Genomic DNA, 27,326 nt, shown 5'->3' on the forward strand with positions numbered 1-27,326 from the left:
CAGCATTCAGAATTTGCCCTTTCAAGGAAAATTTTATTTCCCATTTCTAATGAAACATGGTATAAGGCCGAAGCTGATTTCTCCATTAAATACTAGAAGTAATCCTATCTATGACACATTTCCCTCTAATTTCCTTCACACATGGAAGACAGACATTTTGAGATAAAGTTGGGTGACTCTGCTTTTATAGGACAAGCCTGTTGTAAAACTCAACTATCAAGAAAGGTTACAAGAAACACTAGTCCGAGAAATGAAATTATAAGGGGAGCCTGAGGATTTACTTCTTGTTCAACAGTAGGGCCAAGCTTTCATGTCTTATCAGAAATAAAGGGCACAATATTTATTATAAGCCTGAACCATAAAAACAGAGCGGTGACATAAAAAAACCACTTGACAGTGGCGATCTCAAATTAATAGCCTAGTTACAGTACATCACAAACTGTAAAGGCCTTCATGTTCTGGGTTTGGGTTAAGTCACAATCCCAACAGCAATAAGAGTCTTTGGGGAGGAATGGAAACCAGCTGTTTCTTACCCCCTGAAAATCTGAACTTTAGCACTTACAACTGTTTTGGACCAAGAGGGCAGAGCTGCTTCAAATATCATATTTTACTAGTTACAGTTGGCTTCTCTTAAAAATTAAATGGAGGCAGGGCTGGGTGCCGACACCACCCGGAACTTCTTACTGGAGCTACATGACTCCTTCCAAAGAAATCTCTCTGCAGGCAGTAATTGCACAGCTTAATTCTTCTAGACTGAACCACTTCAGATTTATGCCAGTGAAAAGCAAACGTTGTTTGTAAGTCATTTAATTGTGTTAGTGTCTCTCAACTTTATCAGACGAGGCTGAGGCAGAGGCCTGTGTGCAGTCCTGTGGGACGCTCTGCAGCGCTCCCAGGCTCCTTCTAAACGCCCATAGCCCAAAGTCCCCAGCGCTGCCTCTTACAGACTCATAACAAACTGCTAATTTAACAGGTTCCACTGGCATTTGTCGCAGTGCAGGATCCATGTTGAAGGCTGCATCTCCAACTAACTGGTACCTTTAATTGCAGAACCATTAAATAGCACATGCTTAGGTGCAAACCTGGTTTATTATGTTCTTTGGTTAAATATTGTTTCTACATCCTTTCAAAGCATTATGAAAACAAAGATAATATTCAATAGAAAGACTGAAAACATATCTTTTGCCTTTTCAGAGCAAAGATTGAATTTACATTATGTGTGACTATTATAAATTCTTATAATTAGGCCAGATGTATAAAAAGGTAGGGCTTTTGTTGCTGTTTGTCTGTTTTGAAAAATACATTCCCCTGGGCTAGCCAGCGTCACTGTCCTGGGACCCAGACCTTGAAGACTCTCTTGCTGAAGGCTGCTGGGCACAGCACGATCAGCTCATCATGTCCAGACTGCAGGGTTCCGCACTGCCATCACTGCGCAGAGCCTCTGCCACTTCTCTTCGGAACACGGCTAGATTCTGGGTGAACCTGTGGAAACAGGAAGAAAGGGCTGAGGGCAGTAGGGAGGCCAAGCTTGTGCGACCCTCTGGACGATACGGCCACTGTGGAGTTCAGGCCCTTGAAGGCCCTCCCCTGCCCCGTCCCCATTCAGGCTGAACTCCTTCCTCTCCACCTGCAGTGCCTTTACTGTTCTGCCGCCAGCGCTGCCCTCCCCTCGCCCCTTCCTGGAAAGCAAGGGCTACTCCAAATCCACTCTGACCGTTTTGAGGCGCATTTTGTGGTTCTACAATTTAAAATATTTTTTAAAAAGTCAAATTATACATAGATGGTAAGAAATATAAAGAAAAGAATCAAAGTTTATGTGTCAAGCACTAGATTGAGTTTACATATAAACTCATTTAATCATCACAAGTCTTCCCTAAGGTAGATATGAGAATCCTCATTTAACAGATGAGAAAACTGAATTTAGTGGCTAAAAAAGAGAAAACACTGGATTAGACTACGTGGGTTTAAATACTGGCTCTACCACTTATGAGCTAGGTGACCTGGGATGAATATTCAACCTCTTCTCTTGGAGCCTATTATTAGTAGCCACCTCAAGGACCGTAGAAAGCGAGCATTTATTGAGTCGACTGGGACAATGCTGTAAGAGCACGCAATGCCTAGCACAAGGAGAACAGTCTTTGCTGGCCGTCACTCTCATTACACTAGGAGGGCTGCCTGACTTCATTTTGCAGAGCAGCTTAGGAAGTGGCACGCAAAATTTCCAAGCCTTAGGGGAGGCACTTTCCCCCAAGGCACCTAGGGTTTCCCCAGGTGCCCCTCTGTGCCCGATGAGGATCTGGTTGTGAAATGAATAGTAAGAGACATGTCTGCAGATCCTCTCTGACTGGGCCTTGTATTACCGAAGCCCAGGCTGGCAACTCCAGGATACACTGTGGCTACTGATGGTTTGCATTTCATTTATAAAAGGACGGTGTAGGCAGTTTTTTTCTGAACACATTTTATTTCTCCATCATTCATTACTGTCTCTCTCCTCCACTACAATGTAAGCTCCACCAGGGCAGGAAGCTTGAATGGTTTACCACTGATATCTCCAATGTCTGCACATAGTAGTTCTCAATCAAGTTTTACGAAGTAAATGACTGAATGAATGAATTCAGGCCTAGCTGAAAAGTCTGGGTTCCTTTCATTGAGAGCTCACTGACAACTGAGATACCAGCCGTTCTGAAAGGACAGGCAGAGGAAGGAACTAATATTTACTGTGGGTCATATGTCCCAGGTACCATGCTTTACTACATTGTCATTTAAATATCACAATCAATTATCATCATCTCTGTTTCACTGGTAAAGAAACTGAGATGCAGAGAAGTTAACTACCTTACTGCCACACAGACTACAAAGCGGAGGGATAAAAATTTTTTTCTTTCTTTTTTTAAAAAAAATTATCGATACATAGTATTTGTACATATTTATGGGGTACATATGATATTTTGTTATGTGCACAGAATACATATTGATCAAGTCAGGGTACTTAGGGTACCCATCACGTCAAGTATTTATCATTTCTATGTGTTGGTGAGCATTCCAAGTCCTCTCTTCTGGCTACTTTGAAATATATAATACATTGCTAACTATAGTCACTCTGCACTGCTGTATAACTGGGATCTGTCTGACCTCAAAGCCTGTGGCTGTTCAAATGCCAGGAAGCCTTACCTCATCTTCCACAGCAGATCTGAGTTTCCTTCTTTTGATCTCTTTTCTTTCTTTCTTTCTTTTTTTTTTTTTTTTTTTTGAGACAGAGTCTCACTCTGTTGCCCAGGCTAGAGTGAGTGCCGTGGCGTCAGCCTAGCTCACAGCAACCTCAAACTCCTGAGCTCAAGCGATCCTCTTGTCTCAGCCTCCCGAGTAGCTGGGACTACAGGCATGCGCCACCATGCCCGGCTAATTTTTTCTATGTATATTTTTAGCTGTCCATATAATTTCTTTCTATTTTTAGTAGAGGTGGGGTCTCGCTCTTGCTCAGGCTGGTCTCGAACTCCTGAGCTCAAACGATCCGCCCACCTCGGCCTCCCAGAGTGCTAGGATTACAGGCGTGAGCCACCGCGCCCGGCCTCTTTCTTTTTTTGAGACAGGGTCTCACTCTGTCACCTGGGCTAGAGTGCAGTGGCATAATAGCTCACTGCAACCTCCAACTCCTGGGCTCAAGGGATCCTCCTGTCTCAGCTTCCCGAGTAGCTGGGGCTGGTACATGCCACCACACCAAGCTAATTTTTTAAAAATTTATTTTTATTTTTTTAATTTCTTTTTTTGTAAAGATGGGGTCTTACTATGTTGCTCAGGCTGGTCTCAAACTCCTGGCCTCAAGCGATCCTCTTGCCTCAGCCTCCCAAAGTGCTAGAATTACAGCCTTGAGCCACTGTACCTGGCACCTTTGATCTTTTCAATGACTGTTATTTTTCATCTCTCTCTTGTTGAATTAGAAACTGCTTAAGGGCAAAGGCTACATTTTATTGATCTCTGCATCCCTGCATAGTGCCTAGCATGAAGCTTAGAAGAATGCAAATACCCAGTTCTGTTTACAGAATGGAACTGAATTAAGTCTAGGATTACAGGTGTAATAGAAAAGCCACATCAGTATATGAGCTGTGTTAAGTACAGTCCAGTTATTTTCAACAACCTGGAATTTCTACCTCCCCCAGAGGTGCCCTACTGGGCAATGCTTACCTATCTCTGTTCTTGATGGACAGGTTCTGCTCCACTCCTTCCATCAAGTTCCTGAAACACTGGGCAAGGACCTCCTGCTTGGGGAGAGGCTGGCTGTTTATCAGACTTGCTCTCAGTTCACTGAAATACTGTTGGGAAACAGAATAGCTCAGAGAAATTTTTGTCCAGGTCCAATTTGAACTTTAAGCCCTTACAGAAAACCTAAACAACAGACATGCTCCTGACCATAAATTCTATTATCCCTTTTCACAAAAATCTCTTGCTATAATTGTTCTGTTGTCACTGCTTAGGCTGAGGGGGTCCTTGCATCCTCTGTGGATCAAACAACACGTGCTCTTCCTGACTCTTATCTCCACTAATCACAGAAAGGCTGAGAGAGGAAGGGCCCCAGGCTGAAGGGAAGAACTTCACTAAAAATGCCCAGGGAACAGTGTGGGTGACTAAAGTCAAGGCCAAGGGTCTCCCCTCAGGCCTCAAGATCTTTCCTGGCGTCAGTGAATCACTCTTCAGTCATCTCCAGGCTCTGCTCCAAGTCTCTGTCTTTGTGGGTTAGAATGGGTCTGCTCCACTGAGACGGGGTACTAGAGGGGGCTTGCTTAGTTTGGGGAGAGCTTTTTGGCACTAAGAAAAATATCAGTCATACCTGGATACAAATACCCGCACAGCCCCTTCTTCTCTGCTGGGGTCTGTGGGCTTTTATATAAACACAAACTCTGATGCTAAACACAGCTCCTAATCAGTGGAAACAGCCTAATTTCAGTGCAAAGACAATATTTTACCAGTCATGTGTTTATCCTTCCAAGCCCCAAAAGCATGATATTTAATTTCCATCATACATTAAAACAGCTCACATCAAAAACACACATAATTAATATGTAGTCAGACTAATACTTAAATACTATATATCAGAGGCATTATACTTAAACCACAATGTCTTCCTGAACAAGATTGGGAATGCACAAAACTACTTATTTTTCCCTTTTATAATGATGCAGTGACTCACACCAAATAGAAAATTATTAGTTTTTCATCCCAAACCATGAAATATTGCCTCCATCAGTAAAGTATAATATTGTGATGTCATAAGCTTTTTCTAAACACTGAATTTGCCCTTATTCCCTCTCAATCATTTTAAAAGAACTGCTCTCTTTTATAGAGCTTGGATTTAAATCACAATAACACCGAGGGAAGATGAATGACAGTGCTATTGAATGTGGCTAAAATTGGATACTTCAGCACAGGTGAATGATGAGACAGCTCTTCTCTTTTTGATATATTTTCTTCTTCTATTAGTTTCCTTCCAAGGCTGGGATTTTAGTTTGAATTTTAATGCATGCAGCTGCCTCTAATCTCACTGTCTTTTTGCCCAGTACTATCTTATTGTATAGACAATTCATTCTCCCAAGCTGTAATGCACTGTTCCTACTGACTACTGGGGAGACAGGGGTGCATTCAAGAGGAAGCTGGAGAGGCTCGGGGGGGCAGCTCAGGGGGGCAAATGCACTTAAGAAGCTGGAGACGTGTGTTCCCAGAGGAAGGGTGCTGGTTCTGTGTAGGAGTTCTTGCCAGGCTGCTGCTGCCTCCATCTAGGGCAATGGGTATCCCAGATATACAAGGAGGCCAAGGGAGGAGGCAAAAGGGTTGTTGCTCAGAATTCCCTGGCAATGTGGGGAGGGGAGAGAGGGTGAGCTTGAAATACTAGTGAGCAAACCACCCACCCAGTGAGTGGGGGCTGTGGGTTCCAGAAGAGCTCGTCTTGAGGCCTCTGCTTAACCCAAGAAGGATCTGAGACCTTTGAGTAAGGGTCTTCTGGGAGAATTTAGTGTCCCCACAGAGTTCTCAGAGTCTCAGCTCCAACTCAGTTGGCTCTGTGCCTCCGTCCTTCATCACGGCTCAGCCTGGTATCCAGCTTCTCCCTCCTCCCAGGGACCACGTCCCAGGACCTTCCTGCAATCACACTCACCTTCTCATTGAGCAGGATGAGCCCCAGGAGAGGCCTGGATACTGACCACTGGTTCCGACAGTCTTCAAAGACAATGGTGTTCATGAGGACAGACATCATCTGGAAGACAGAGTCACATGAAGACTGGGATGCCTGAGCTCAGAGTTCTCTCTCATCCCAGGCCTTTGATGTGCTCAGCTTCTACCCCTCCATTTTGCTAACAGCTCTTCCTGGACAAACAGCCTAGAATCTGGAAGCCTATAATGCTGCCTGTAGCGACTCCTGACAAAGACCCCCAGCTCCCTGTGGAAGAGTTTCCACCACCGAAAGCTTTGGTAAGAACCTTTTGGGTGGGCAGAAGTCGGAGATCATTGGGCCAGGAGGATCAGTCCCTGCCTCTCAACCCTGATGTGCTTTCCTCTATGCTAGGGCACCAGGAAAAGGCCTGACTCACGTCCCTGTCTGCCTCTCATTTCACCTTGAGGGGCAACGTCTCTCCATGGCCCCTTTGAGAAAGAGAGGGAGGGAGGGAGGAATGGGACACATTCCACACAGGTGACCCTGGAACATCATGCTTCCTACTGGCTCAGGCTGTTCAATGTTTCTCACTCATTCTTCATTCACTAATTCATTCATTCACTCATTTATTCCTACATGTACATACTCATCCGTTCTTTTAAATTCAAACTCTGTAAGACTTACAGGGGAGATAAGAGAATACATGCATTTACCACAAACTCTGTCCTTAAGTAGCTTGAAGCCTTCTGGGGGAGACCACCCAGAAGAGAAATAACAGGAAACAGAACTGAGCAAAGTGATGTGGGCATGCAGAAGAGGAAGGGACGCTTCTGGGTCCTTGAGGAGAAGTTACAGAAGACTGCACAGAAAAAGTAACATTTAAGGAGTTCATCATAAATGTGTCCTAAGCAGAGAAAGCAGCAAAGAGGATGGTGGAGATGAACAGAATGGGTTCTACAATGGTAAGGAACTCAGTGTGGCAGGAGAGAAAAGAGTTGGGCCAGAAGTAAGACCCCAGTGCCAGAGGAATCTGGACTTCATCCTTATGGCCATGGGGAGCCAGTGGTGGGTTTTCAGCCAAGGCAAGACATGCTCAGATTTGTATTTAAGAAAGATCCATCCAGGGACATGCAGAATGTGTACTGTGCAGGTGAAACTAAGGAGGGAAGCCAGGGATGAGGCTGCTGCAATAATACAGGCAAGTGGCTGGGAAGTGGGTTTCAGTCAAATATTTATGTGGACCTGATGATACAATTTCTGCTTCTTGGACTCTTTACCTTCTGCCTCTAAACACTTCTATTCCCATAGCTCCTTTCCCCAAAGGAGAGCAAGGGAAATGGCAATTATGTGGCAAAGGCCACTGCACTAACTGGGCTTTGGTGACCTGGCTTGTTTGGGACACATTTGGTTTTGTCTTCTGGCATTTTTTGCATTTCAATTTACCCTGTGATCTCAGGCAAGTTACCGAACCTCTTTCTCTGTGTCTCGTTTCACTATAAAGAGGGAAATAATCATCTAGCACAAGGAAGCTCTGAGAATCATATGAGATGGTGTATATAAAATGTGTTACAAAGAATAAAAAGTGTTATAAACATTTAAGGTATATAATAACAGTAATGAGCTCCTTTGCAGCTCTAAACATCTGCCATTCCATACATCATCATCATAACAATTAGGCTGGATGCAAATGAAATCTGCCAATTCCATATTTATTGTATGTCCACTCTCCCTGGGGAGAGGCTAGATCTTAAGCCTGGCACGTTGAACATCATTTGCAGAACACATGTTTCCATGCACAATCACCAAAGTCACAGAGCCACAAATTAAACTGACAAGCAAAACTAACAGATCCATAGAGACAGTCTAAAATATTATGGGCTTCACAATCTGAAGGCAGAATGGATATTTTAATGGAAAAGATTAAAGTCAGAGGCACCAAATTCCTCCAGTAACTGACAAAGCATCTTGAAGTGATGTGCCAATTACTTTATACGGTTCTCCCGTGTATTCATTTGTCTGAATGCATGTATTTATGTCTGTAATAAGTAAGGGGATGTCTGAATAAAATACTTTTCTAAAAATAAAGTTGGCTAAAATGGGTGATTTTTTTTTTTTTTAACTCTTCCGGAAATATGGAAATTAGTGAGCAAATCTGCTTAAATGGTATTGACATGGCCATCCATTTCTAGAATTATTTTTTTCTAATAATCCTTGAGTAGGGGATGGGAAAACAGCCCAAGCAATGGGACAAATTCCTTTGGAGGAGGACCTCCCATGTGGAAGAAATATTGGGTGAAATGCTTAAGTACAGAATCCTTTCCCAGGTAATATGAAATCTCTAGGGGGGAGGCTCTCTGTGGTTAACTACACAAATAAATGAACACTGAAAGGAGACAGCTCTAGGCAACTGCACCATCCCAGCCTGCAACGAGTCACAAGGCACCATCAGTATTTGGTACAAGGAATGGCTGTGTGAGCTGAGGCCCCACTCCTTCAACGTCCACTCACTTCAGCATTGCTACAGCGATGGCTGGAATAGCTACTGCAAATTTGCCCAACCTAGGCTACATTTTCTAGGGCCTATGTCCCAAAACACATACATTATCTACTGCATTATCCTAAGCAGCTATTCTGCAAAACCAGGGAAGGGCCCATTTGGGAAAGGGAGTTGTGTGACTTGGTCCACTTAGGAAAACTACACTCCACACTGCCTTGGGTGCTTCCTCATTCTCCTTCATCCTTCCCACAGAATGTGGCAGGAGTCTGTAAAACATTTACCTCTATGAAGAGAAACCAACATGGTATAACAGGGATAAGCTTTGGAGCCAGTGAGAACTGAGCCCAAATTTTCTGGCTCTGCCACTTAACTTGGGACATTGGGCACGTCATTTCACATCTCTGAGCCTTTATTTCTTTACATATCAAATGAAGGACTATAACAACTACTTTGAAGGGCTGCTGTGAGGAATGACTTCTTTTATATACATCAAGCATTTTGTACTGTGCTTGCCATATAGCAGACCTTCAACATAACGTTCCTTTACTGCAACAGTGGCTGTCATCCTAGCCTAACCCAACAGAATTTCATGGCCCAATGAAGTACCCCAATTCATGTCCTGACTAAAAACAGATAAATGAGATTACAGTCTCTTCACAATTACTTAATCTCATTAAGGGTTGCAGTCTAAAACAACAAAACAACAACAAAAAAAATAGGAAACAGTCCAGAATCCATCTCTATTTGTGGTCTGGCACACGTATTTAGTAAGGATTTTGAAGGAAGAGTGTTTCTGTTGTTCTGAAAAACATGTGTTAATAATTCTAAACAAAACACAAAATTACCTACAAATATCTGACCTGGAAAAGTAAGACAAAGCAATGTTATGCGATCTATATCTCTGTTCATTCCCCAGCTCCTCTCCTATTCTTCTACCCTAAAATGGGATATAAAACACAAGAACAAACCAAAGTGGCCTTTCCTACCCAAATATGCTGGCTCACACTTTATCTACAGCAAGGGGTAACAAAATGCTTACTTCAAATCCTTCCTGTTCTATCCCCCACTGAAGTAGAACAAGCAAAGATGTGGTTTGTGTTGAATGCTTTATTGCTAGACAGTGAGTCTGTACTTTTTCTAAGGAAGTTGGAAGCTCAGTGGGTCTAGTAGCTGGATAGAGAAGGATGGCTGGAAAGATATGAGTAGAGGCTGAAAAGAATGGAAAAGGCCAGAGTGAGTGAGTACAGGGTGATGACTGCAACAGCGCTGGGGCGGGAGGGTAGGGAGACCAGTCTTCATACTCCTGCGGTGCGGGGACCTCGTGTGACTTTTTTCTTTGTATCCTCAGTCCCTAGCAACTGGCATACATCAGAGGTTTTGGAAATAGCTACTGAAAGAGTGAATACATAAATGAATAAATGAGTGGAAAAGAATCAAGTATCAAAAACTAAAGTATAAAGAACTAAAAAGCTGAACAGGCACTGCACAGAAAACAGAGAAGTTCTTACCTCAATCTATGGTTAAAACTTGAAATGGTTAAATATCTAAATTAATACATTGTCCATTTCCAAGGATCCTGTTTTTGTGTGCAGAGTCTGAGAATTCTTCTAAGCCACTGCTGTCGTCCCTACAGCTAGCTGCGGAGGGAGCCCTGGTGGGGGCTTTCAGGTTGCAAAACCAAAGGCCTAGGCACCATCTTTTCTAATGACAAGTACTTCCAACTAAGAGTCAACTGTGCCTGATGCGTTTTCTCACTGCCCAACAATAATAATAGCTATCATTTATGGAGAGTCTTCTGGGTGCTCAGCACTCTGCTAGGCACTTGCATACACTGTCTCTAATCTTCAACTAACCCTAAGAAGTAGATATTATCACTATTTTATAGATTAAGGATCTGAGGTCCTGAGTGAGTAAGTAACTTGCCCAAGGTATCACAGCTACCAGGATGCGAAGCCAAACCAGGATATGTGCATAGGTCTGCCTGAGTGCATCATGCCAACCAGCTACCCGCCACCCTCTTGCTGTCTGTGAGTGAGGATCAAGACCCCCAGCAGTGGTGACTGAGGCAGTATGGCTCCTACTATAGACTTCTGGAGGATTGATGGTGTGAGAGGTAAAGCTCATTTCTGGGCATGGCTCATTTTTCTCCTTCAGTGGACCTCTTAGGTATGTAGCCCACGTGTATCTTCTCCGTTCAGACACTCTGCCACCTGGTAATGAGTCAGGCAGCCACTGAAATTCCTGTGATTAGAATCCAAGGCAGTGGTTCCTGGGGTGTTCTCAGCAGACCTTCCTGCCTCCCACCTAAAGCTTTTGTAAATTTGGTTAATGTATTTTTAGACTCTCAAGATGAACAACAGCAGATTTAATTAATAGACTGTCTCTGGAAAATGGTCCATTGAACATTTTTATAAAAATAATGGTTTCCCTCCCACTAAGAATACCACATACATACCAATTTAAATTAACGTCATAGAAAACATTAGTAAATTAATTTCCTGTGAGTTATAATACTCCCTATAAAATGAACACTTTTCATTGTTAATGTTCAAATATATTGAATAATATAACTAAAAAATATTCCATAAAGTTCTAAGAAGTAGGAGAAAAAATTTAAACTATGCCCTCCTGCTCCCCATTTGTATCATAAAGACAAAACTGAGCCTGAAATGATGATAAGAACCCTGGTCCTACAAGGATCAAATCTGCAATATATTTAGGGAACTCCGGCTCTTCCCTCTCTATCCCAGCCTCTTTGCTCAGGGTTGAAAGATGTTTTAGTTGTACTGCAAATTGCTGTTTGCTGATCAGAGAAATGGAAAATGGGAATAGGGGAAGAGTAATCTGTCTTGTCCAAAGAAGGACCTGAGGAGGCTTTGGTTTAGACAAAGGAAGGACAGATCAAGAAGACAGACCAAAGAAAAGTTGAGAGACCAAAGAAAAGTTGTGAGATCTCGCAACAAAGCATCACTGTGCCTAGACATAGAAAGGAATTGGTGGTGGGGGACAGAGTACAAAGAAAGGATGATCAGGGCTGTGCTCAAGAGTATGCATTGCAGGATGGGGTGCCTTAATCTGTTAATCTTAATTTGTTAATGTGTCTGCTTTAATGGGAAAAGGGATAGAAGACAAAATGATCTGTATTTCTGACCAAGCCAGATTGTCCTTGATTCTGATGCAATGAGTTGGTGATATTTTGAGGAGTAACCAATAATAAATGCATCAAACTCTCAAGAGCTGCTTCTAAGTCCCAGGAATCCTTTGGCACATGTAATTTGCCTTTTGGAAAGCCAGAAAGAGAGGAAGGAGACAGTCGGTCTCAAAAAAAAAACAAAAATAAAAAAACATGATTGTCTGGATAGTATAGTAGGATTTGAAAAAGTACAGAAACTTTCTCCCCATCTCCAGAGCAATTTCACCTAAGCCCCACGCCCTGGTTGGAGACCCAGGATCAGGCAGAATCTGAATGCTGCCGAAGGAGGAAAAGCTTCCAGATTTCTAGTGCTTGTGGAAGTAAGGGAGTTTCTGTCATCACCACGTACTGTTCCTGAGGCCACATGCACAGCAGATATTGAAATGTGATCCCGCTCAAATTAGATACTAGCCATCTTTAGGGAAAAGGAATCAATCTTTCTCTTCGTCTGCTGTCTACCTATGCAATATTAGTGGAATGCTATGAAAAATGAACATAATGGACAGGTAAGCATATATTTAGTTATATTTTCCTGCCTGGATTAACTAAGCCCTACCATCTAAGTTACATTAAATTTTTAAGTATCTATACATATCAAGCACATTCCTACGTGCTTATCGTGTTTTTATGGCCTCATAATAGAAGTATTTTGCATTTTAAATGGAAAAAGAGAAGTCAAATGAAATGGAAGATGAGGTGAGCCTCTCTTTTAAAGAAACAAGACTGCAATCAATTATGGGTGACCTATTCATTCTCCCCTGGAATCACTGGGGAGTCCTGACTACATGGCCTTCCACAATGCTACCCTTGCTCTTAAACAAACAAACAAACAAACAAATAAAAAAAACTTCTTACCTCAAAGGCACCTCAGGACTAGTAAACTCCGCTGGCTTTGGTCCTATATTACACTGCATGCTTCCATCTAAACTAGCTGCGCCTTCCTCTGCCACCCCCTCATTGCAGAAAGTTAAGAGATGCTTTTGCTCCAAGTGATAAATTGCCTCAAATATTTAAAAACTCTTCCAACCACTGTAAAATCTAAGAGAAAACAAAACCTAGTTTTGTTTTTGTTTCAATTTTCTCCATTACAAACATTACCCCTCGTTCTCAAAACATCCATTTTAATCATAGTTTATTGGGCAAAGAATTACCTGCCAGTCTCCTAGCTTATAAGAAAGAAGATAAAGTTAGAATGAAACTTCAGGACTAATTAATTGAGAGTACTGCACATAATGTGTCTACTCTGGATGTTACAGCACACATCACAACGAAAACGGTTTTATTTTCCATGGTTGAAATAAATTATAATAAATAATTCATTTCAATGGCAGAGATGTACTGGAGAGCAACAGCAACAAAATTGACTATACTACACTGTGAGTCTCATTCCTGAATCTTCATTATCCATTTGAAAGTTTTTACGAGTAGTAAATCATATTTCAAGTGGCTGCAGATCTCATAAAGCAGCTTGCTGCATTAAAATAAAACCAGAAAACCTGGGGCATTGGAAAGCTGCAGGGTTTGCTACTCAGCACTATTTGGGAAACTCTTTCTCACTCTTACCTTGCCAACATCAAACAGAACACTTCTCACATTGATGTAAAAATTAAGCATTACTTGTCAAACACACCATCTAAATTTCTTTTGAGTAGGAATATTGGGCAAAATCTGTATGTTGAAGAATAGCTTTCAACTCCAAAGCCATTTTCCCCTAATTTTTATTCAAGTGCCACTTACTTCTAGTTCATGGTACTACCTGAATGACCGTCATGTAGTCAGGTTCTAGAACTTCTAATGGCCTATACCAGCCTCTGGGGGTCCCCAGACTAGCAAATTTGTGTACAAGCTTAAGAGAGACTAATAAAGGCACAAGTGCTATGATTCTGTCATATCTTCATAGGACAGGTGACAAAATTTAAAATTACAGCATCACCTGGGAAGAAGGATATATTAGGAAGAGGAAATAAAATGAGAAAGGGCACTGGAGAAAGGGCTTGGCACGTTTGAGGAACAAACAGCCTCTGTATAGGAGGCTGTTGAGACAGACCTTTAGAGTGGCAGAGAGTAGAGCTGAGGGCAAGGAGTGGAAGACTGGGCTAGGTCCAGGCTATAAAAGGCCTCTTATGCCATGCTAAATACAGAAATGAGTTTGTGCCAGTACATAAGGGGTAGCCTTCCAAGAATTTTTAAGAAGGAAGTGACATGATGAGTTCTGAACCGAACAATCAGTTCGGTTCTGGAGAATGGCAATAGTGGATAAGTCCTGGAGGCAAGCTAATTCCTGCAAAAGTTCAAAACGACAAGGGCCTCACGTGGCTGTGGTAGCAGAGACAGAGAGAAATAGTCAGAATCCTTGATGGCCTATCCCATTTTCTTCCAGTCAATGAATTCTAAGAAACATAATCCTAGAAAGATACTGAAGCTGCAGATAAATTCAGAGCTTTAAGAACATGGCCTCAGATGGGAGAAGGAAGGATGCCAGACTGCCCCAGAAATGTCACAGGTAGTGGAGAAGTGGCTGCTGTTTAGGTGGCTGCTTTCAACAATACAAACAATTAACTTTGGGGATAAGTAGCAATGAAATAACTCTAAGCAGTGTACATATATACGCATGACAGAGAGAACTATAAGCATATATTTATACTAAATTTTCAGTGATAAAGTAAACTCTAACAGAAGCCATTCAAAGTCAAGGAAAGGACTGGGGAAACAACTTGTTACTTCATTGAACAGTCTTCACAACATTTCCCAATGAATATCGTATTTCACAACACAACAACACAGGCATAATGGCACGAGGGTATCTCATGTGGTCATCAAAGCAGAGCACAATGAATATTGTATTTCATAATAAATATATTAGCCCTATAGTAGGATGTTCAACATTTCATTGCTTCTCATCCGTCACTAGATTCTCTCTCATTTCCTGAAGGGATTTGGTTAGATGTACGTAAAAATCTTCATAACCATCAGAGAAGGATTATTTTACTTATCATTTCAACATGTTTTTGTAAGGGGAAAAATTTTTGTGAACAATTCATGGGGTCCCTCAAAAATATTTTGCATTAAAGACTAGCCTAGAGTTTACATTTAAACCACAGAGGATGGCATGTTGTCTTTCAGACTTGAAGGTTTTTATTCATAGTTGCCCAAATGGCATAGAAAGTGCTGGCCAAGAGGCTGGGAAGATGATTCAAAGTTATTACTGAGATTTGCAGGCTCTTTTCCCCTAATAATTACATAGGAGGCCCAAGGAATGGTAGAGACTAAGTGCTGGGAATAGAACCTTGTTCTTCAATAAATTCAAACATTTACTGACCACCTAGTTTGCACCAGGCTCTTTGTGAGACTCTGGGAATGTATAGAGGAAGAAGCCATAGTCCCAGCCCTCAAAGAGCTCACAGTCTGGTAGGGGAGGAGATACACAGTACATAAACAATGAGAGTACAGTCTAGTAAGCGCCATAAGCAGAAGCCTGCACAGGAGGCTTTGAGAGACCAGGGGAGGCTGCTTAACCCTGCCTACAAGTGGGGGCCAGGCAGGGAAGGCTTCACGAAGAAGGTGACATTTCAATCTGTTGTAGGGAATAAGCAAAGTTTGACAGGTAATCAGGCAGAAGGAAGGGCAAGCAGGTGCGAAGGTTTGGAGAAGTGTTTGGGGAATGAGGAGCAGTTCTGGGGGGACCTGGAGTGGGAAGTGTCAGTGGCAGATGAGGGTAATTAGGTAGGCAGGGGCCAGATTTTGTGAGGGGCATAGTAATATGTGTGGAGACTGTGGATTTTATCCTGCAGGAAATGGAGTGCCATTAAAATGGAATGAAACTTTCTGACAGGGATGTGCTGGTGAACTGCTGGTTTAACCATTTTCCATAGGGTGCAATCCTTTAGGAGCTCTGGGCCATCTGATTTCTCCCAAGAAGGTGTAGCTTTCTTCCTGTTCTAGCAATGGGAGGCCATAGACACAGAAGGTGACCTTCTTGGCTACTGTGTCTCGGCTACTGTCTTGCTGGCTCTGTTGCCAGTATTCTGAGAAATGGCACTGACATTACTTCCCTTGGCCCACGGCACATAACTTAATAGTGTACCCTGTCAGGAATAGTTCTCTTTGTCAGGAAGCTTTTTATTGATGTTCAACCTTCATTTTCCCTTTCTTAATATTATTCCATTATGCCAATACTCTATTGTGCCATGCTAAGTAATTCCCTTTCCTCTTTGGCATTTACATCTTCCAAGTATTTATAGACTTATCAAATGCCCCATTTAGTTGTCACTTAGGCAAGCTATACATATTTAGCTTCTTTAATCCGGCCCCATAAGCCAGCCCTTCCATTCTCCTAAATCACTTGAGTTACTTTCCTCCAGATTTCTGTCAATTTGTTTCCAGCCTCTGTAATGCAGGGGGCTCAGGAAAAAGATGAGGTCGTGCAGAGAGGGCTTACTCCCTTTGTGGGATAAGAGTACATAATGGCCTGGGGTGGAACTTCTGCCCTTATAGTACAGTCTTCAAAACAAGCTAGGCCTTTGGAGGGACTATGAATCCTCCTGTTATCTACAAGGTTTCCTTCACCTGTGCACATTTTAAATCAATAGTATTCTGTTTTTAGCTCTTCTTATGTGCTAGGTAAACACATGGAACATGTACTTATTGAGTACCTACTATATACCTGGTACTGTGCTAGAGACTTTTCCTTCCTTCTTTTCCCCTCACTTTTCATTTTTCACACTTATTTGCTACTCAGAGTATTTCTGACCTCCTTCTATGTGTCAAGCATTGTTGGTACAGAATGGAATAAAATGTGGTCTCTGTGGCCTTAAGGAGCTCATGTAGCCCAAGTATTTATTAATCTCTTATTGCCCACCCATCAAGCTGTTTCCTTCCAGTCTTAAGGGTTTCAGAGAAATCTCTAAATGCATTTACTCTAATTCATGACTTTAGTTCCCTGACCTGAGTAGAACTTGTTTGTCTCATCTAAAACATCTCGAGATGCCACATTAAATATGGACATTAACACAGAGCTCTTGCTTAGGATTGTCTTTCTGGTGGGTTGCCTTGAGGCCTAAGAGATTTCTCTACTAAGTATGTATGCAAACATTTTCCTCTTCCACAGTACCAGTGCTCCAGCTTATGGAGTAGGCTGAGGGAGTGGCGGAACGTGAGAGAATCTAAGACAGTGAGTCTTACTAAAGTCTTAGAGAGGCTGGGCATGAGACCACAGGAGAGAGTGGTTCAGCCATCTAATCCTGGGGGCCAGTTGAAGTAAACTATAGAGTTCCCTTGGTTGAGGTGGTATTGTCCTCAAAGAGGTAAAGTAACTAACTATTCTAAGGACACACAGTTAGCAAGTAGCATAACTAGTCTTCAAAGCCAGATATGTGGACTACAAAACTTGTCTGCTCTGATTGTTGTAAAGTCCTTGAAAAATACACAAAATTTGCAATTTGGGCCTGGCATGGTGGCTTACGCCTGTAATCCTAGCACTTTGGGAGGCTAAGGCAGGAGTATTGCTTGAGTTTGAGACCAGCCTGAGTAAGAGTGATTCCCCATCTCTACAAAAAAATAGAAAAAAATTAGCTGGGCATGGTGGTGCATGCCTGTAGTCCCAGTTACATGGAAGGCTGAGGCAGGGGGATTGCTTGAGCCCAGGAGTTTGAGGTTGCAGTAAGCTATGGTGATGCCACTGCACTCCAGCCCGGGAGACAGAGTGAGACTGTGTCTCAAAAATAAATAAATAAATAAAATAAAATAAAATATACAAAAATTTTGCAATTTGAAAACTTTGAAAAGAGGATGGAAGTTGAGTAGTCTTAAGCACTCAGTCTATATTCTCCTAAGCATGACAAGGGGTACAGAATTAATAAGCAAGTGTTCTTCTGGGTTGCAAAGCATAAAAGACAGCATTAATTCATGAAAGGTCAGAGGATTAGGGAACTTCTTTCTACTTTGTTCTTCAAATAGTCATCAGATTGCAAACAAACAAGAAGTCTTCTTTAACATACTATATAAACTAACACCTCCCTCTATCAATGGCTGCTGCTGGTTAAACTTTCCCAGTTAAGAGAGAAATGAATATGAAGATTGGATTCATATTTCCAGCACATTATACTTTGGGAATCACATAATTTACCCTGCAAGTATGTGAAAAACCAGTAATAATTGTGAAATAAATAAATCATGCCATCATTAAGCCAACCTTCACTTGACATTGTGCCACTCTTTCAAGAAACTCAAAGAGCTTCTCATACCATTCACAATGCCACTCAGAGAAATGAAGGCAGGAGAAAACGTGCCATTTACCCTGCTGTCTCCCTTAGACAGAGATGAAGGGGTAAGAAGAAATGACAGGAATGAGTGGGTTAAAGCCCTGGGAAGCCTTGGTGTGGTGAAAACTGTGTGAGATCTAGAGATAAGAAGCCTTAGTTATTACCTAGGTACCACTACACTGGCTGTGTCACTTCAGGCAAGTTACTTCCCACCTCCCTGAATCTCTGCATAGTTCTCCCACACAGTTATTGTGGGATTAAATTTGTTGACGTTTAACTCCTGAGTTAAAAAATATCCATGTTGGCCTTATCTACCCAATAGAGTTGTTGTGAGAATTAGAGGGGACATTCGGTATGAGGACATTATATAAATGGGAAGAATTACGAGGTGTTATCATTTGAATGTGTCCCCTGAAAAGCAAGTGTTGAAAACTTAATCCCCAATGCAACAGTGTTAAGAGATAAAACTTTAAAAGGTGATTAGGCCATGAGAGTTCCGCCCTTATGAATAGATTAATGTCATGAATGGACTAATGGATTAGTTGTGGGTTATAAAAGGACAAGTTAGGTCCCCTCTGGCATTTTTTTCTTCCCCTCTCTTGCTCTTCTGTCTTCCTCCATGAGAAGACACAGCAAGAGGGTCCTTGCCAGATGCAGTCCCTTGATCTTAGACTTCCCAGCCTCCAGAATTGTGAACCAAATACATTTCTGTTCATTTTAATTTACCCAGTCTGTGGTATTCTGTTATAGCAGCACAAAACGGACTAAGCCATGAGGTTTGTTTTCATTTTTGCCATTGCAAGGCAATGTCTGGAGCATGCAGGAAGAGTAAATGAGAAAAAAGCCAGCATGGGGCCAAGAATCAAATCGACACCACATCATGCTCCCACACAGTCCAGTGAGAGTTTGTGACTTTGAGAACGCTTATCATAGAAAGAACACTAAGAAAGGCAAAACATATGGATAGGACTATGAAAAGACCTCAGTAATCTGGCTGAAGTAATAGATTTCAAAATCAAATTATCTTATGAAAGGAAATCTTGGGCTTGGAATCTCCTGAAGAGGATACCTTTCACATTTATAGGTATAAACAGCAGGGATATTTTCCCAAGGACAGGAAAAAAAAAAAAAAAAAAAAAAAAAGGACTGGTTATCTGTATATAATTTTTCAAAGTGAAGGCTAATTTTACATATTTATGGAATACCTTGTGTGAGGTTAGCCTATATTCATTGGTTCATTTTGCCCTCACAACTCCCCTGAGTCAAGATTCTTTTGGCTACCAGGACAGAGACCACATTGGATAAAAGCTAAGTCTAAAAGGAGTAGTTTGAGGACTCCTTGACTAGGCAGTGCAGTCAGACCTCTCAAGGGCTAGGAGCCATGGATAAGGCGGCTGGCAGGATCTCTCTCAGTCTCTCCCTCTGGGGCTGCTTGGTCTCTCATTTGAGTCCTTAGCATGTCTGCTTTTTTCTCTCCCCGAAGACTGGTTACTTCTCTGAGAATACGGCAGGGAATTGCTGCCCCACGACTCTTGAATTTTCAAGTCTTCAATTTAGATAAGAACTAGAGGATGACAAGCATCTTTTAATTGCCAGATTCCAAACCTAAGGAGGAAGATTCTAACTGAGCCAGCTTGGGTAAAGTGGCTGTCTCTTATCCAATTAGTTCTCAAAGAAAGAAGTCCTAGGCTCAATCAAGGATTTATGAATGAATGAATGTTGTATGTCTCCTCCTGCCACTCCTCCATCCCCACCAATCCTGTTTCTAGGCCATTTAGTAGAATTGTATAGTAGTTAAGGGCACAGGTTCTGCTACTTATCAGCAGCTGTATGATACTGGGTGAATTATCTAACTTCTTAGAGCTACGATTATAATATTTTGATTATAAAATACAGATAAAGGCTGGGTACAATGGCTCATGCCTGTAATCCTAGCACTCTGGGAGGCCAAGGTAGGAGGATCTCTTGAGTTCAGGAGTTTGAGACCAGGCTGAGCAAGAGCAAGACCCCGTCTCTACTAAAAATACAAAAAAAAAAATTAGCTGGGCAACTAAAAATAAAAAAAATTAGCTGGGTGTGGTGGCGCATGCCTGTAGTCCCAGCTACTTGGGAGGCTGAGGCAGGAGGATTGCTTGAGCCCAGGACTTTGAGGTTTCTGTGAGCTAGGCTGACGCCATGGCACTCTAGCCTGGGTAACACAGTGAGACTCTGTCTCAAAAAATAAATAAAATAAAATAAAACAACATAGGGATAAAAACACCTACCTCACAGAGCTGTGAGACTTAAATAGAAATATACGTGTGTGTGTGTGTGTGTGTGTGTGTGTGTATGTAAAGCACTTAGCACACAGCCTAGCATATAATTTATTCTACTTTTTTGTCATAATCATTCATCATTAAAATTCTCTGTTTGAACCTGAGGTTCTCCTTCTGTAGTGACCTCTTAGGTCCTAGCAACCCTACAGGAAATAAGGTTTCTGTTACAGCATGAAGGAAAAGTCTAGATCTTTAAGAAGGAACTATGAAAGTCCTTCCACTTTGGAGTGGTAGGGTAAGGAAACACTCCTGATCCAATCTTTTCTGGCCAAGATAGATCATCTCTTTGTGATACCCATTCAAATTTAGGATCCCTCTGGTAAGTCCTGTGATACCTTGAGTGTGATATAGGAAGATGATCTTAGGTGTCACCTTCATATGTCAAGGAAACATTGCTTAGAGGAGAAAGACTGCACTTGCATCAAAACTTGGGAGTGCAAATGAAATCCCAAATAACTTCTGTTTGTGAACTGTGGATAACTGCTGCTATCTGTGTTATATTAGCATAAAGACATAGATGTCCTCTGCAATGATTACTTTTTTTATTTTTTTGAGACAGAGTCTTACTCTGTTGCCCAGGCTAAAGTGCAGTGGTGTCATCATAGCTCATTGCAACCTCAAACAATTGTCCTGCCTCAGTTTCTCCAGTAGCTGGGACGACAGGCATTGAGCCACCACGCCCAGCTAATTTTTCTATTTTTTTGTAGAGATGAGGTCTTGATACGTTGCTTAGGCTAGTCTTGAATTCACAGCCTCAAGCAATCCTCCCAAAGTGAGCCACTGCACCCAGTCTGCAATGGTTTCTTTTTCCGAGAATTCTTAAGGGGAAAAAGATAAACTAAAAATCAAAAATCACTGAGAGTCAACAGACAAAACCATTCCTTTTGAACATAAGACTGTTAAAAACCTTCCCAGAGTTGGTGTCAATATTCAGTCTATAGGTTATAAATTTTCCTTGCAGAGGTCTTAAAAAAGGATACATTTAGTGAATTCTTTTTAGTCTTAATTTATAATGATAGCCAATTATGCCAATCACCATTAATGAAGAGGCTAAAAACCATCTTGCTTGCCAAAAACCATTTGCCATACTTGGTGAAAGACTATTACAAAGCATGCCTAATTATTATTAGGCTAAACCTGTGTAAAGCTGTGCTTTTTTTCTCTTACAAAATATTCTCCCTCTGCCTTACATGAATGTGAAGGAAAAGGTATAGCTGTTGTTCATTTTTTACAACTCCTTTGCTATTCTGAGAACATTTGTTGCAGACTAATAGCAAATCTGATTGTGCTAAAGTGTAGATAAAAGAATGATGACAGATAATAGCCACTTTAATTCATAAAGAAAACATCTGGAGCTCTTGGGAATGCCAAATCAAGCTACTGGCACCCAGTGACTTCATGCTAAGTCAAAAACTACAACATATTTTTTAGTTTAAAGACAGAGGCTAATAGACATGTGGCTTATTTATTCCAAATTCTTCTTTATGAAGAGCTGGCTTTTTTTTCTTTTAGCTCCTTCGAAGACATTATAATTCCTCTATTCTATAAACATACAAATATAATTGTAAAATGACATCATTCTGTTTTCATTTAATTACCCCTGAAATGCTTTCTATTTAATATTCATTACTCAAAAGCTAATTTAAAAGAGAAAGAGATGTGACTTATTCAAAAAGATGTACTGTCATTCACGGCAATAGTTATCTAATATACAGAAGTTAATAAAGCAGATTAATCTACAAGTCCCTTTAAGCCATTCTTGAGTTTTGAACAACTGCCTCTTTGACCTTTCACCTTCATGCTGTGCACCAGTAGCAGGTGCCAGCTGTACAGAAATTATGGTTGCCGTGTTTGGACGCAAAATCTTTTCTTACTTCGCTTCTGACCAGCAGCTGACCCTGTAGGAGTGATTGTTTCTGGTGCCGGCCTAAAGGCTACATAAACCAGTAGCAGATAAACAAAAGGCTACATATACCAGCTGCCTTGCCTAAGGGTACCATCCTAGACTGACACGTCCAGCCCTTCTTCAGCGTCCCAAATTGCTCCTTGTTTGTTTCCATACATGCATTTCATCCTTGTTATTTTGTGTGAGGGCTGGGGGTAGGAGAAAATCCCCCCCAAAACAAAAAAACCCTCCCTTCCCTTGAACTTGACTTTTGAGTATTCTATGTCAAACTGTGCCATTATAATGCTAATCCAGGCCTGATTTAGCAACTTTAATAAGAGGCTAAACCCTCTTGTAATTAGATAATAAAATTTTATTATGTATTTTAATATTAAAAGTCTTAAAATCAAACTCTTCAAATCATACACTGGTACAAAACTAAGGTACTTAAATATCACAGCCCCAGAAAATGGGAACCTGAAAAAGCACATTGTGGCTAATTTTTCATTCTCAGAAATGTAAACATGGAATTCCTATGTGGTGATAGTGAAAGCTTCAACACTCTTAATTATGTGCAGGGAAGAATGAATCTATTCAAGTATGAAGCACACTGTACCATTTCCAGCAACAGCATGAGATGGCTTTGACAGTTATTTCTTGGATACAAATTACGCAAGTATAAAAACAATCCCCATAATGATTAAATGCAGTTATGTACATAGGAGAATACCAGTGCAAATGGTAACATATTTAAATGGTTTTCCTTCATTAAAAAAATTATATATGATATTAAACCATCAATCACTGCTGAGGCACAGGAGTTTAAATGTATTGTCACTGGCTGAAATAAATGACTTGGAGACTGGATTCTGGCTCACTCAATATGGTGTCTTTGCTGTTGCTTAGTCACCCAACTCTCTGCTGGTTTGGGCTACATCTGGTGGATTCCATCCCTTTCAATTAATAAGGCAGGTTATGCTATCAATGGGTTACATCCTTAAACTGTGCTTAGAGGTAAAAAAACATATGTCCTAGTGGGGTTAGGGGAAACCTCTGTTTTGCTAACCATTTGGAACAATATTTCAAGTACTTCATTCTTTCTTCACCCATGTTTAGAATGAAATTTTCTTGTAGAATTTCAGCAGGATTATTCTCTAGTATATAATTTTATCTTAGCATTATCTTTTGTTTTATTACGTAGTAGTCTATGACCATGCTAGATTTGATACCTAAAATCGCTGCCTGCAAAGTAGGATGTGGAGTCACATGCCTGTAGTCCCAGCTACTCAGGAGGCTGAGGCAGGAGGATCGCTTGAGCCCAGGAGTTTGAGTTCAACCTGGGCAACATAGCGAGACCTCCATCTCTAAATAAATAAATAAATAAATAAATCACTGCCTGAAGATCATATTTCTGAAAGTTAATTTTTGGAGATTTGTTTTGCAGACATTCATTGACCATTGTGAGGTGTCAGGACGAGTATCAAGACATAGGTAATCTCTGAGGGGAAAAACCCACTCTGTAAAGATGTATTCTTATGGTTACAACATTAATTTGATGATTTATAAATCAAGAATAGATTTATATTTTGACTGGTTTTCTGCCTGAAAATACCATTTTTGTTATAATTGAAAGTCATTCAACAAATATTTCTATAATAAAAACTAAATCAAAATGATGACTATATGGTTAATAAAGGATTTGGACTAGAATCATCCTTCTAAAGATAGACAAATAATTTCATAACATCACAGATAAAATACCATCTTAATAAAAAATTAGTATTTTTAAAAATTATAAACATTAACTTTCTAAATTGATCTTTAGGGGTAGTAGTCACAAATTTTTCATTCTTTTTTTTTTTTTTTTGAGACAGGGTCTTACTCTGTCACCCAGGCTAGAATGCATAGTGTCATTATAACTCACTATAATCTCAGACTTCTAGGCTCAAGAGATTCTCCTGCCTCAGCCTCCTGAGTAGCTAGGACTATAAGAGTATGCCACCACATTCGGCTAATTTTTAAACTTTTTGTAGAGATGGGGTCTCACTATGTTGCTCAGACTGGTCTCAAACTCCTGGGTTCAAGCAATCCTCCCAGCTTGGTCTCCCAAAGTGCCAGGGCTACAGGCTTAAGGCACTGTGCCTGACCAATTTTTCATTCTTAAGAGATTGTCTCCCTTTTGAACTTTTATTGCCTGTTTGTTACCTACTTTTGTCCAGACATCATTCTCTTAGATATTCTGATTTGATCCTTAGTGATCAGATTGCGTAGAAACATACACTTGACCAAACTGAACTTTATTCTTGCCTCAAACAAACCTGGCTATTTTGAAAATAAAAAAAAGTTTGAAAAGTGTTAACTGAGTTTCATTACTTGTTTATTGCATATCTTCATTATACAAAAACACTACCTAGAAGTGATAAGATGCACCCTTTAAGTTTCAGTAAAGACTTAAGTATAGTAAAAGGAAAAGGAAAAGCAAAAAGCAAAATAAAGTAAGTAAAACCAAATTAACTACTTCCTTTTTAAACTAACCAAAAAAGTATGCTTCAAAAATTATCAAAAATTCATATGGGAATACAAATAACACTGTAGCATTGTTACATGGGATGGCTGAGGGAAATATAAAGGATCATGCATTGGGAGATCTTAATTCCGAAATTCCTTAAGATTGTATAATACAGAGATGGAAAACTGGTAGTAGCCAGGCATACGGTGTTGGCCTGCCAAGTGTTTTTATGTTTTTGTTTTGTTTTTAATTTTCAATCAGTGGCCAAAATTTAAAAATCTGAATTTCTGGCTTCTCTTCAGGAGAGAAATTTCAATACATCTGGCAACAATTATACACACATACACATTGTGTTGAGGCTGCCCTCTTTAGACAGAGACGTGTACTCATCTTTCAGTTTCTTTCCAGTCTACCACATTCAAGTTTGCTGCTTGGCCCCGTAGGCATCTTAGTTTGTGATACCTGATGTAGATATAATGGATAGGAAAGGGAGAGGGAGGCTCAAATGAACCCAGGTGTCAGATTCACGCCTTAAGAATGACTATCAAAGAGCTAATGGTACTCACTAGCAGAAATTTCCTTTAGAAAAGTGAAGCAGTTTATAACCAGAAAGGTGAAAAATGGCATTCTATACTGATGAATCAGTGGTTAGAGTCAGGACGATGTATAGAGAGAGATGTGCTGGATATGGTGGACAGATGCAAAGCACATCTTGCTTCCCTACCTTCATTTCACAGCTGCCATATTGTCTATCCTAGAGAAATCAGGTTAAAGTAAACCTTAAGAGCTACCTCAAAGGCATTAAAGAAATGTCACAAAAGATGATCATGAAACAGTTATACTATTAGCCTCTGACCTTCTCAAGGATACGTGCCTTACCAAATTTTATACCCTCAATGTCTGGCTATAAAATTCATGAATGGATGGGTACGGGTGTAGAATAAGAGAGTGGAAGCTCAGTTAGCACTGCCTTGGTGATGGTGGGAGCCACAGGGATTTTTCTGCACCAGCTGGCAAAGCAATCTTCCTCTTCCTTGCCCGCTGCCTCTTTGGGTGACTGCCCATCTGTTTTGTACCAACTGTAGTATAAAGTTGGGGTATAGGATGACTGCTCTACATCATTCTACCTTGAGGATGGCCCCAGTGGGACTTACTGGAAGCTCAACTTGCTTCATTGCAAGTGCTCAAAACATACATACTTTAGATTAGAAGCCACCAAATAATACAGAGCAGACAGTTCTGTGGTTAAGCACTCTGAAGTTAAAAAGATCTAGGCCAAAATTTTAGTTCTTCCACTTACTGACTTCATGACGTTGGGAATGTTATTTAGTCTTTTTGTGCCTTAGTTTCTATATCTGTAAAATGGCAATGATAATACTATACCTTTACAGAGATACTGTGATGATAAATCAGATACTACATATATAAAGAGCCAGTGCCTGCACATAGTAAAAACTTATATTTTTCCAGCATTATTTTTTCCTAAAAATAAATACATAGTATATGCATGGATTGCTGTTTAGACCAAGACTGCAGCAGTATGTGCAAAAAACAATTCTGTCATAAAATCTGAGTTCCTATTTTCCAATTTCAGTGTCTAATGACATATCTCTGGCTTCCTTTAAACCTTTAAATCCATGTTATCCCCGATCCAGTTGTGAATGTTCTTTTAGCTTGTTTTTGATATCTACTGCCATATTTTTGAGAATAAAATTGCAAATCAACCAGACTGAGCCAATGGATTATATGGAGAGCCTATTTTCTATTTAAGGATCACTAGAAATGTCTTTATTAACATTACAAAGTCTGGCTAATTCTTTTCTTTAAGAGGATAAGAGATGTGACTATATTTCATCTGCTTAAGTGTTTTCTACTGTGACAGTCTTGCTAAGGCTCTGTAGGCCAAAGTCTCAACATCAGTTAAATATTCGACTGCACTTTCTCCTACTTAGTATTATGGAATGTAATCTTAAGTATGAAAGATGTCTTGCACAGTATGTCAAAATGTTGAGCAATATCGTTTCAGTCTAAACACAGAAATGAAAAAAGAGCAGATGATTTCCCTTTTGCTGTAATTCACTTTGGGATGCATGTCATGAAGAGCACTATACAAAAGCAATTTTCATTGATTGACTGACTGATTGAGGAAAAGGGTGAATGTTCTTTCAGCTTACATCCCTACTGAAGTATGATTTTTATAGCTCCTGACAGCTCTTCACAATTTGTAGTTAAATGCCAGGTTAGCAAATAAATAAATAAATAAACAAAATAAAAAAGAGAAAATCACAATTAGAACTTCTTTGGGATTTTAGTACAGCTGTCTTGAGCCAAATAGATAAACAGATGAAGGTAAGATAAATTGAAATCTAGCTGCTCTAATTTCTCTATGCAATAAATTTAGATTTTAAAGACTATAATTGCTAAAAATACCTTAATAAATTAATTGCATAATCTAATCAGCCATACTAACAATCACATACTTCTTTTACTTCTGTGGAAGGTGCTACTCTTTCTAGAGTAATTAG

The 27,326-nt window shown here is 40.5% G+C and overlaps 1 protein-coding gene across 1 annotated transcript in view; it reads right to left on the reverse strand.

The window, feature by feature from the left end:
• Positions 1–251: 251 nt before the first annotated feature.
• The window catches only part of RANBP17 (RAN binding protein 17), a 349,817-nt gene continuing 322,742 nt past the window's right edge, over positions 252–27,326 (reverse strand). Inside the window, exons 26-28 of the mRNA XM_069484213.1 lie at positions 6,146–6,244; positions 4,183–4,310; positions 252–1,482 (exon numbers count right to left, since the gene is read on the reverse strand). Of these exons, the coding sequence (XP_069340314.1) occupies positions 1,386–1,482; positions 4,183–4,310; positions 6,146–6,244 (324 nt within the window). The 3' untranslated portion in view covers positions 252–1,385. The remainder of the gene's footprint in view (positions 1,483–4,182; positions 4,311–6,145; positions 6,245–27,326) is intronic.

This window comes from Eulemur rufifrons, chromosome 10 (assembly GCF_041146395.1).
Source record: "Eulemur rufifrons isolate Redbay chromosome 10, OSU_ERuf_1, whole genome shotgun sequence".
In the NCBI taxonomy this organism is placed as follows: Eukaryota; Metazoa; Chordata; class Mammalia; order Primates; family Lemuridae; genus Eulemur; species Eulemur rufifrons.